General features: G+C 35.9%; 1 protein-coding gene across 1 annotated transcript in view; it reads right to left on the bottom strand.

Annotated features, from left to right (window-relative positions):
- The window catches only part of LOC107035744 (adenylate cyclase type 6), a 136,025-nt gene that overhangs the window by 71,553 nt on the left and 51,610 nt on the right, over positions 1-12,862 (bottom strand). Inside the window, exons 3-4 of the mRNA XM_029125920.1 lie at positions 8,112-8,381; positions 5,810-5,971 (exon numbers count right to left, since the gene is read on the bottom strand). Coding sequence (XP_028981753.1) covers positions 5,810-5,971; positions 8,112-8,381 — 432 coding nt within the window. The remainder of the gene's footprint in view (positions 1-5,809; positions 5,972-8,111; positions 8,382-12,862) is intronic.

Genomic DNA, 12,862 nt, shown 5'->3' with positions numbered 1-12,862 from the left:
TTTATTTGAAAAGCTCAGAGAGAATTGTGGAGGGATAAAATGTGAAATGTGATTTTCATTCAATTTATTTTATTCATTCTGTTTTTTTATTTATTTAATTCAATTTATTTATTTTATTTATTTTATTTATTCGCAACAAAGCTATCGAGAAATACCTGAGCATTTTTAAGCTCTTGGGGTATTACAAGTGATTATTTTCTGAGTTCTGATTTCGATCAGTCGGTGTGCAGCGTTTGGGGTCACATAACACATGCACATCAGCAGCAGACAGACGAGAATTTCTCATTTTATTTGAATTTTCAATGACGAAAATTCAGAATTTCATAAAAATTGATTAATAATGCCACGGAAAAAAATAATATATGACTTATATTTAGACCCTCGTTGTCTGACACCCACTTTTTTACTTTTATATTCTGACCCTAATGTTTTAACCCTAATATTCTGACCCTCATTTTTTAACCTCCACTTTTTGACCCTTATATTCTGATACTTAGTGCTTGACCCTTATATTATACTTAAGAGGACTTGCTACAACCCGGCCTGACACAAAAGAATCATCTTCGAATTGAAATACCCATGCCAAATTTTTTTTTTTTTTTTTTTTATGCTTATTTTATATCGCTTCGAGTCTGATGAGACTATATGGCGATTGATCAAGACTTTAAAAATGGTTAGATCTCACCATTCTCCCCGGCCAGGAATCGAACCTGGAACCTCCATGCCAAAATTGAGTATAAAACATACTTGAATCAAGAATATTTTATACTCAATTCAGGTGTATTTTTTTCCCTACAATTGCTCCAATTTTCTACAAGTATTCATTTTTCCTCTTTTCTCGGCCCTAGATCCCACACAGAGAGAAATTTTCTAGAAAAATTCTTCGGCTGTGAAAATTCTAGTGCTGTTAAGGTAAAATTTCTTGGTATTTCTGGTAAAATTTCTGGGGATTTCTGTGAAATTTTCACAGAAATACGGGGAAAAATTCACGTTTTCCCCAATAAAATTTCTAGTGCCAGCCCTGGAATTTTTTCCTGACCGTCATTTTGGGCCTCTTTTCCCGTGCTGGCACTAGATGTTTTCTAAAAAAGTTGTCTCCATGCACTCCTCAGACCGTTCAGTAATAGGTTATTTTTTCGGTTTTACTTCCTATCTTTGACAGTGAATTTAGCTGAATCCCTTGAGGCTTCTACAGTGTCAATGTCAACCTATGAACATGACTCAAATTTCTTCATGCGAATGAATAGGAATTTCGAGAGGGATATTTACCTCAATTTCCAGCAGGCAATTATTTCCTGTTTACAGAAAGGCTCCTAATTGCAGGGACACGTCTTTCTCTCATCCATTCAGCTCAAAATGAGAAATTTCGTTTTAATCCCCGAGGCAAAGTCGTTTATAATAAAAAACGAGGAACACGATTGGGTGATCTTAATTCCAAGTTAGGTGCAAATTGAGGATAATGGAGATTCTTCATTGAAGGTAAAATTAAGTTACAACAAAGTTTCTTGAAGCTAGTTGGGTTCCATCTCGTTTCAATGAGAATAGTTCTGACTGCAGATTGGTCACCTCATGAGGGAAACGCCGCAGTGCATCGTTTTTTTATGGTACTTCCTCAGTGTAATTTTGGAGTATGGAGTGGAGGTGAACATCTCAAGTCTGTGTATGTATGCACTGATAGAATGATTTATTTATTCCAAACGAGATTTCAGGAGACTTTCATCATTCAATCTTCAATCTATAAACTTGTACCATATTGTTGTCTTGTCTTGTTTGTAAATATCTATCCATATTAATAAATCTTGTTGAATCTTGAATCTTGAATCACAACATCAAAAACTCAGATGACACTGTGACTGAAATTTCAAGAAATTTTTAACAGTGTGTAACGGTCACATACTTTCCGCCGGATAGGCTCGAACCCCTGCTTGTTTTCACTTTTTTCATACCGTAAAAATTATTATTTTGAGTAGTTGAACGGTCGCGACTGGGCTTAACTGAGAGGCATTAGGATCGTGTATGAATTCCATTCTTTTTTCTTTTCGCTTTTTTTCTCATGTCCAAACATCAATCGAAAAACCCAGATGTGTTCATGAAAAATTGATGATGGAATCATTTCGATGCGCATTTGAAAGCTGATGAAAAATGCAAAACCTTCAATTTTCGAAATTGCAATATCTGTTGGCGATGTGAAATGGAAATGAATACCCAAGAGGTAATTCCTGTAGAAATGAATGTATGATTATAGATGAGCGTGAATGTATTGGACGCATATTTGACATCCTTAACGCATTGCGGTACGGAGCTCGCGAGAAGTATCGGTGTGAGGGGAGTAGAGGGATCGCCTGGGCAATAGTGCGCCGTAAGAGAAGCACGGCGGAACACGCACACTGCACTGTTAAAGAAGTGGACTGAATTTTCCGGAAGAAGACCTACAATTCGATTTAAGAGGAAGAAGTCAATGTAATTTCAAATTTCTCCGAAAATTCAAGGAAAATCCCATCTTTTAATTGTAAGAAACCGGAAATTCCCCAATTTACATGAATTTTCAAGTAAAAATTGATATTCACTGCCAAATTCCCATCAATTTTCAGGGAATTCCATTAAAAGTCTCGCAATTCAGGAATTTTGAACTAATTTCCTGAAAACTCAGGGGAATCTAGAATACAAGGAGAAATATCTGTTCATTACCCCAGAGCTATTTTCCGGTCAAGCTTAGATGTTTTTAAGGTATAAATTACATGGACGGCTTAATGCCCTGGGGTAATGTAAAATTTGAATGTATCGGTCGGGAAAATTCTTTAGTATAAGAGAGATATCTATGAATTTTTCTCATTTTTCATTCATCGTTCTCTCGCAGAAAACCAGTCGCTGAAAAAACGATATTTAAATTACAAATTTTCAATCTATTTCGACCATTTTCGTGTTCGAAATATTTTTCAATAACTTTTCTTTTTTTTCCCCACATATTTCAAGCCTTCTTTCATTTTTCTAGCCTGTCTTTTGGATAATTGAAAAATAATTAACATGGATAGAAAAAGTGACAACGTCGTGCCGTTCGAGGTACAAGTTGGCAGGACTGATTCACTCAGCTGTTATGTTCCTTCCCACAGCGAAATGGATCATCACAAATCATCACATTCGTATTTGCCGGGCTTACCCTTGCACGATTTCTAAACTCGACATTGTCGCTATTCTAAGTTGCCCACGCAGAATTCCTATTTTTCACGAGTTTTTTGATTATCCCTTCTAAACAATTCTCCTCGGCCACTTGAATTATTTTTTTATGTTTCTCCTTGAAAGCTCCACAAGTACAAAATTTCAGAAAAATGGCGACTTTTTTTTCTATTTTTAATATTTATTTTCTGAATTTCCATGAGAGTCCGTGTTCAAATGCATTTTTTAGAAAAATTCCTGTATTTCACCTATTCTCTCAGGCTATCTGGGATTTTGCATAGGAGTTTTGAAAAAATCAAAGAATGTATTAAAAAAATCACAAATTTCTTTATTTTGTTTCGACCTCCCCTGACTCCGCTATAAATATCTTAAATCATCAAATGATGACAAACAGTCCGAAACACGACGATCAAATAGGAGTTCCGATGACAATGCCAGAGATTTGATCAATTGCCTTATTGTTGAATATCCGGACATACAGCATTGTCAGTGTGACACTTGCCAGTGTAACTGGATTATTTTGACAAAGTGATAAAATATAAACAATCAATTTATTATTTATGAGACGATTGAGTCTGCGCAGATCAGACCTGAACTGCACTCCGACGCGTGCAAAAGTCGTAAACTCTTTGTAATCAATCAGATGACACAATTATTACAATCAAGTAACAAATTCTCCTATTTAAATGTCCGTAAACCATTGCTGGGATTTATCCCTTCAAGCCTAGAACCTCCTATAATTAAAAGTACCCCCCACGTTGGGTACAACAATTGCTCGAAACTTCAATGCGATATTGAAAATTATTGGGTGAAATTCCCGGCACAGATCCTGAAACTTTTCACCAACTGACAGTTCTACGAGAATTTCAAGGGGCATTGTCTGTTTCTTTCCAACGATATTTCTCCCCAACATACTTTCCAATATTTATGGGATACAGCGCAGGTTAGCGCAACCCGCCCACAGAATATAATAATACGCAGTCTATGAATGAAATATCCATAGAAAATGTGGGTATCTTAAAAATTTATATCGTGCTGGGGAGAACAGATTGGCTTTGAAAAAAGTTTTCTTCTCTTTCGCACAAAGGGTTTCCCTCGCTCCTTCTGGTTTTGGCTGATATCCATAAAGTCTACACGTATCCACTGAATTTTAGAGCGAGTGGCACTCCATTTTTTCGTACAATTTTTCCTCCGCGCAGCTATTCTCTATGAGGAAAAAAGTAATTTTCCATTCTGTTGGAATTCCCATCATGATTCGCAATTTTTCTCGTAATGTATTATAGTTCCATTGAAATCCAAATGTAATTTTTTCACCAGTCCACAATAGGAAACGCGAAAACTAATAATAGAGAGGAATACCATCAGAGAAAATATGTAGGTCGTGCCTTTGCAGTGAGAATGTTTCTTTATCTCTCTCATTTTCGATTAAAATCTGCAAAAAAACTGCGTGAAGCAGGTTCCGCTCTTACGTTAAAATTTCACCGCAGTGCCGGGAGAACGTGAGGGGATTTTCTGACGTGAGTGAATAGTATTTTTGAAGAGGATACGTGAGGTATTACACGCCCGGGTCACGCATCCCTTTGATTTCAACCTCGCATATCATATTTCGGATAGAATGTTTTGCATTTTCATTTAGAGAGCAAAAAATCGGTCGAAAATTACCAATGAATGAAGCAGGATTGGAATAATTGTGCAGCGCAAGTGCAATATATCCACGCGGAGAGAAATATTCAGTAAAAATTACGGAGCGATTCACGTAATCCGCAATGGGGAATTGTTTTCCGGCAATTTTTGTAGGAATGGAGGAGAAGAAATCTGAAACGCTCAGCGAATTTTCAGGTTCATCACCGAATAAAATACGAAATTGTCACGTAATTTTTCCTGATGAAGTAAAATCTTACAGAAACTTTCCGACTTATTATACCTTCAAAATAAAAAAATCTTGAACGTTTAACAATTTTTATGAAGCTGGTGAGTTATTTCTACGTTCCGTTCCGTAAAATTTCTCAATCGCTGGGGAAAAATTACGGAACGACTTGTCCCCACAGCGGTGAGTCATCAGACTGGTGGTTAATCTTACGGAACAAATCGCAGAATTTACGTGGCGATTCGTACAATTTCAGTTCCGACTCACACCTTTCATTGAATTTTACTTCGCTCGCGGATTACGTTTCGAACCCTAATTTTTACGTTTTTTTTTCTGGTAATTTCTATTGAATTTTTTTCTGCGTGCGGTAACATTGAAGGTTTTTTAATCATCACCCAAAATATTGTAATATTGACTCGATTTGTTGCCTTTCTTTTGTATAAAAAACTTTTGTTCAGTTCAATTCTTTTTTAATTCCAAAAATTTATATTCCCCGAAACGAAAAATCACTTTTCGTTAACATATTTCAACTCTTTTTTAGTCATAGCGTTCTTCCGTGGAGAGAGTGTTCTCAAATTGATTAGAGAGCAGGTGGCGTTCCTGAAATCCAATCAGCCACCAAGATATCCCGATAATTATTATCAGCACCCTCGTCTAGTCTAGTTTACATCGAGGAGTTTATAATGATTATCGTCTCGAAGACGCGGGGGAAAGTGCATGACGCGTAGGAATTATGGAAGAAATTTTTTTGACGGTGAAAAGTTTTACCTGGAGATTCTTGAACCTGTGTGACGAACAAAGGGCGCTGAGAAAGCGGCTCAGGGCGCATGTTCTTCCACTATCCGTAAGACCAGCATTCAGACCGCATTCAGACAGTGGCTCTCGACCTGTCGTGGCCAGACTTACACCAATCTCCGATCCTACGCCCATCTAGAGAGTTACACAAATAAAGAACAACTCTTAATGGGAAAGACAGTTTTTTCAATGAATGCGACAGCGTTTTCTAATAATCAACTATAAGTCTTTCAACGAATGCAAGCACTGAATGAATTCCGGGGGCAATAAGTTCAGGAAAAAATGGCAGATTCCCAAATGGGAATGAAAACCACATCTTCACTCATTGGGAGAAAAATTTCTTAATATGTAGATCATGTTTTCTTGAGAGAAGTTAATTATTTTCAAGTGGAAAAGGGGACAGAATATTTTTTTAACCGAAGAAATAAAAATTCCTGTTTATCATCTTAAGGAAAGACTACTGTGAGTTTTCAAAGTCGTGGGTTATTGGAGTGAGACTTTTCATACGTAGAAGATCGATTATATAGATCTGAAAACGAATAATTAGTGCAAACAAAATTTTTGTGCAAAACAGTCCAGGGCCTCCAATTTTTGGGCTACGGAGAATTTTTTTTTCAAAATTTTCGGAAAAATATGTGGAATAACAATTACGGGCTAATTTCTTTTTAATTCGCTTCTTATATAGCTAAATCTGCTTTTTTTGTATTTTTTTACAAAAATAGTGATTTTTTTAAATGAAAAAAACCGAAATCAGCTGTGTAGGAGTCAAATTCTAAAAAACTGGCTCGTAATTGTTGTTCCACACATTTTTCCCAAAATTTTGAAAAAAAAAATCTTTTGTAGCTCAAAAATTGGAGGCCCTGGACTGTTTTTAGCATTTTAAGCGTTTTCGGGCGAACTAACAATAAAAAAAAAATTTTTTTCGCACTAATTATTCGTTTTCAGATCTATATAATCGATCTTCAACGTATGAAAAGTCTCACTCCAATAACCCATGACTTTTAAAACTCATAGTAGTCTCCCCTTAAATTTTACTGGTGTCAATTGAAAGTTCAACTTTCATGCCACCATTTTCTACCATACCGCCTGTCAATTTTCACTGTGTTCAACAGTAATTTTTCCAACACACTCCGTCATATTGTAATTTCGTCCGCCGTACTTTTTCATCCAGCACGTCGTAGTTTTCCATTTGATCTCAAAATTACTATGTTAAATAGTGTTTCGTCAAAGCGAATACTATTTATACTCTTGAGCTAACAATTAAGCTCACTCAGGTCATTTACGACCTTAGTCATTTTATTTTAATAATGCTATGGTTGTGTAGGAAAACAATGAATCCCGATTTAACCAAGAGAGCCAGGAATAAATTGTGAAGATTAATATAGAACGTCACGATAAATGATTCCCAATCCTATTCCTGTCGTAAAAAGGAGAAAGGAAATCGATCTCGAAATATCTCGAAAATCTCGAATAAGCGTAAGCGTAAGACTGAAACCGAAGCGTCACTACGTGAGGAGATGAGTAGGCGCATGCGTAGCACGCGCAACCGATCTCGTTATAGAAATTGTGGAAGAAGTTCGTGAAATGTGTCACGTGGCCTCGAACACTCCCGTCTGAGCACAATCAAAAAGAAAACAATCCTTCGAACGTCCCTTGACCTTCAGAATGCCTCAGATATTTATAAAGTTTCCGAATATATTTACTAACGCTCCTATCTGGAAATACTCGATAATTCTGAAGGTCTCGAGGATCGTCCAGTGAAAAGAAAGAACAGAGAAAACAAAATTGACTTTTTAGGAAAATACCAGTAATTTTCAGTTTTTTTATCTTCAATGTTTTAAATCTACTATTAATTTTTGGGAATCTTTATCCTTAATTTTGACGGATGCTTCACTGGAAAAAGTAGTGTCTGAAATTAGGAGACTTTTCTCTCCTTTTTTAAAACACTTGTGATCCCAAATTTAAGTCATTCTCAAGTTTACGAACTAAATTATTGAAATATGCATTCTAGACATCGTAGGTGTGTTATTAGAGGATCTTTTGTTCCAAATTTATGATGTTTCATTCGTTTTTCCAAATGCGTTATTGTTTTTTCTCAATGGTCGATCATCACGCTGTGACGAAAAGTGGACTTTTAGGCACGCGGTGGTTTTAAAGTGGAGGTTAAAAAACGTAATGAAAGGCGTTGGTACCCTTTCATTATGCCCTTCGGTACTACTAAAAATTTAAAAACGTTAAATTTCCTGACCCAAACTCTTCATTTCTGTCAACTCACCGTGACTATAGACGGCCTAGGCCCCCCCGTAAAATGTTCGATAACCTCCCAATTGGACTTTTTAACCGGCGTATGAGGCGTCCTAGGTGTATTCGGAGAATGCGGTCCAGTGCTGGGCGTCGGTGCCCTTGAGTTTGTTTCACGATCCAGCAATAATTCAATAGTCGGCTTTCCTCTGTCACCGCTGGTCACATGCTGCCGAAGACTCGCCCATCTCCTCGTGCTCCTCACCGATCCACCGGTCATCGTCCGCGTGCCGCCGAGTTCTCCCTGGAACAAAAAAAGGCCCAGTGAATTCTATTAATGTCACCGCCGCTCTGCAGTGGTTATGACCACCAGTCGGATCGATAGTACCATACGCTATTTTCAGGAGATGAAAAAAAATTGTAGACTACTAATCTCACTCTCCCTTTGCCCTCATTTTTTGCCCTCAAAACTCTATCTTCATTACATCCTCTCGCCATAATGAAATTTAATATTTTTGATGAAAACCTTATCTTTTCATCCTTCCGGAAACTTTCCATCAGGTGGAAAAAAAATAACGTGAAGAAAAATGCAACAGGAGACGCGATCACAAAGAAGCATCAAACAAAAGCGAGCGTCAATTTCAGTTCGTCCAGCGATATACCTTGAGGGTGGAATGGAGAAAAACACCGGTAGCTGGGGTTTGCGATGGCAGGAACTACAAAGATATCGAGTATATCATGCTACTTCCATCGACGAAAAACAATGCGAAATAAATGCACCCATCTCGAACACGAATTTCATCACTGCGACGTTTTTCACATTTCACTGCTTCGTGTTTTCATTTTTGTTCTTACTTTTATTTTCGTTCAGTTTGGTGACTGTGCCATTCGTCAGAGTCTCGCCTACGCGGAACGCAATGTATTTATAGAGTATGGAATTTTTATGTACGAAAATATGGAAAATATATCTGAAATGAGAGAGAATGAAAAATTCATCGGAATAGATCACCCGCGGAAAGTGTATGGGGAGTATTTGAAAGGCTAATACAGAATCATTGTTATTGGTTGTCAGTGAATTGGTCAATTAATTAGTTGTTATACGGAGAAAAAGTTGGAGAAAGTTACCAAACAAGTTATGTAATCGAGAAGCAGAATTCATGTGAGAAAAATGTGAGAAAATAGTGAATTTTTCGCCGCTGAGTCGAGAAAATTTACTAAACGTGAGAGCAATTTCTGCCGAAACTGTAAAATTTGCCGTTCTTATTATCAAAAATTATCCCATGAATGTGATGCGAAAATTTCACGTTCGTGCGTCCCCATACTGAGAGAAAAATATAATTCTGCCAATCAAATTTGTTTCCGACAAACAAATGCCTCAAATTTCCACACCAAATTTTCATATCCATGCTTGTCTATGATGACAAGTATATATTTTTATTTTTATTTATAAAAAAAAAATTTGTATAATTTATATTTTTCAATTTTTTTTTTTGTATTTGTAAATTTGTATATTTTTTTAAATTTGTATATTTATTTTGTAATTTGTCCTGACACTGTAATATTTACTCAGAAATCTATTAAAAATTATGCCAGTGCACTGAAAAAATGGAAACGTAGAAAGACCTGAGGTCACTGGAATTTACTCAGCCTGAGCCCCACCGGTGAGGCGCCTCCGGGCTGACAAAAGCCGCCGTTTTCACTGAGAAAACCATGCGGGTTTTCTCAGTGAAAACGCCGGTTTTTGTCAGCCACAAGGCACCGTCGCACATTCACCGGCATTTTCACTGAGAAAACCGGCATTTTTGCTTCCGACTGAAGCATTGTATTTGTCAAAAACTAAATTTTGTATTTTTTGTGTCAGCATAACATTTTTAGCCTCAAGAGTTCGAATATTCTATTTTTAGATCATGTCTGGATGTATTCAACCGATCGCTGTTCGACGATAACTGAAAAAATAATTATTTCAAGGCCCGGGTGTACTATCTTTCGAATGTTATCTGGATTTTTTTCATCTTTCGTAATCCAAAATTGTCAATTAAGTGGTACATCATGTAGAAATTCCCGAAAATTATGATAGAATGATAAAAAAAAAATAGAAAAGATTCTGAAATTTTTCAAAGGGCGTTTTTAATTAAGACTCAGAATGAGTTGAAAAAAGTGGAAATTACAAATATCTGAGACAAATTATCTATTAGCGGTCATTTTCCATAGTGGATAACAAAACACTAACTTCTCATGGGAGTTGACAGCTCTCAATTTTCAAAACAGTGATATGTAGTCATCTGTCATTTTTATGTAATAAAAGTGTGATTAAAAAATTCTCCAAAATATTACAACTTTTTTCAAAGAGCCTTTTCCGTAATAAATGTCGCTGTGCAGTGTGGGAAAAGATTTACGAAATCAGTCTTCCCCCTGCACGATATTGGGTGACAGGCCGCCATTTGTCACCGTAAATCAGATATAGGGGAGGGTGGGGCAAAACGGCCCCCCTTCAATTGTCAATAACTTGTGAATGACATTGTGGAAATTCCCAGTTTCAACTTCATTTTGAAGATAATTTTTCATTCTTCAAAACGAGCTCTAACTCTTCCCAATCGGATTATTGAATCGGAAAATATTGACGATTGAAGGGGGACCGTTTTGCCCCATCCTCCCCTATTTTTCAATTTCTTGTTATTCAACTTATTCTGAATATAAATTAAAAATGCTCTTTGAAAAAATTAAGAATTTTTTCTACTTTTTTTTTATTATTCATTCATAATTTTTCAAAACTTCTCCATGATGCAGGACTTAATTGACAATTTCAGATGACGAAAGATAAAAAAAAACACCGAGATAATGTTCGAAAGATAGTACACCCGGGCCTTAATGAATCTAATTGTGATTTAAAATATTCTTTTCAATGCCATTTTAAGAGTTCAATCTGAGATTTATTGCATCATCTGTTGTTGAAAAAATTCATTATGAAAAAAAAATTCCGGACAAGGCAAAAATTTCAACGTTGGAGCAATGTTGTGGCAATGTTGAATTCAATTGAAAATACATCGTCATAGAAACTACAATCGAAAACAAATTGCTAATGCATTAGCAAAAATAAATTGATTACGCTGTGACGAAAGCAATTTTCCACTTATTTCCGTGCGGAATGGCACCTATCCTCCAGCATTTTCCATTAAAAAAAAAAAAATTAAAACAATGTAAGGAGAAAGAAACCCTGAAATAGCACTCCTGATTTATTTTAGACGAATCACAAGTTTGGAACTGAGGGCGAGTGGAAAAGTTTAAAGAGAGGACTCCTCCAGTGAATTACGTAGAAATTCGTGTTTTATTCCTGAAAGTGACAGGTTGGTAAATAAACCTGGCCCCTCGACTGAAACCTACAACTACAGTTAGTCTCCGGGTCCGGAGAACAATATTTTCTATTGACTGAATAACAAGTAAAGGAGCAAGTGGGCGGTATGAATTCATGATCGGTTTTTTTTTCGAAGGGACAAATATCAACGGACCTGACAGTTTTGAAAGAAGCCGAGTGGCGGCAAATGGCGAAATATCGAGAGAAAAATTGAGTTTCAACAATTTAGGGGGAATATCGAGTTATTGGCTCGTGACGTTTTGAGGATTCTTCACGATTTCACAATAGTGCGGGTCGATTCCTATTCGCGAATTGTTCAATTTCCAATTCGATTTTTTTTAACGATCTCTTTATAATTCTTAAATTGAATCTTCGTTCGTTTTCGTAAAAAATTTTGATGAAACCAATTACGAACAGTTTTCTATTCATTACAATAATTTTTTAATTTTCTTGAGATTAATTAATTTATATATCATATTTATTTTTCTATCAAAATGTTTCATTCGAATGATATAAATCATTCGTTCCAAACGAATTCTCTATTAGCTTCAAATAAACGATTTATCTGATCCAAAAATAGGATTATTACATGTTCATAAATTCATTGTCTTCATCGCCTGAACAATCATTTCATTTTTAACTAAAAAAAATCTTTATTTGAATCTAAAAAATAGTTATCAACTTCCCGATAGGGGAAATTATTTACATTAAAAAAACCAAGTATTTGTAAGGTGTTTATTTTTAGTGATACATCTGTAGTTTTTATGAATCTCCATCCCTAAACTTTAGGATTTCCCACCCGTTTGAAAAGAAGCCAAAAACTTTTTTTCTCTGCGAAGTTTCAACAAACGCTTTATTACAAATTATTTGAATAAACCCACTTATCTGATTAATCGCTGCGTTAAATTTTTATTAATGGTGATCGATAGGGTTCACCAATACCTACATTTGCAAAAAAAGATTCGATTCCATCCATTCATTAGCGAGCAATTGAAGGAAAACTTTACCGCACACATACATACATACACATATACGTACGGACACAGTGTAAAAATTGCATTTTCGAACTTTTTGGATCATAATGGCCCGATATTGGAATTGTAAATAGCAAGGAGTGCACCTGTGGAGCCGAAATTCAGGACATCAATCATGTACTTTGGGAATGTCCCCAATTTCCAACGGGAAGACAAAAAATGATTGAACAGCTAATCAAAATCAAATGTCCAAGGCCCTTTACCATAGATTCACTCCTCGTTCTCAAAAGACTAGAACCTATTAAAATTATACACGAGTTTATTAAAACTAACAAGATTAGAATCTAAACGACCAAAGACTACTGTAACTAAAGTAATATAACAAGCTAAGTAAAATGGATATGTAATCATCACCCAAATGATTGTAAATAACCCATTGTAGGTTAATACATAAATAAA

Source organism: Diachasma alloeum, unplaced genomic scaffold (assembly GCF_001412515.2).
Source record: "Diachasma alloeum isolate Michigan unplaced genomic scaffold, Dall2.0 Dall_scaffold_00200, whole genome shotgun sequence".
In the NCBI taxonomy this organism is placed as follows: Eukaryota; Metazoa; Arthropoda; class Insecta; order Hymenoptera; family Braconidae; genus Diachasma; species Diachasma alloeum.
The sequence above is the reverse complement of the archived record's forward strand: the minus strand, read 5'-3'. Positions and strand labels throughout refer to the sequence as shown.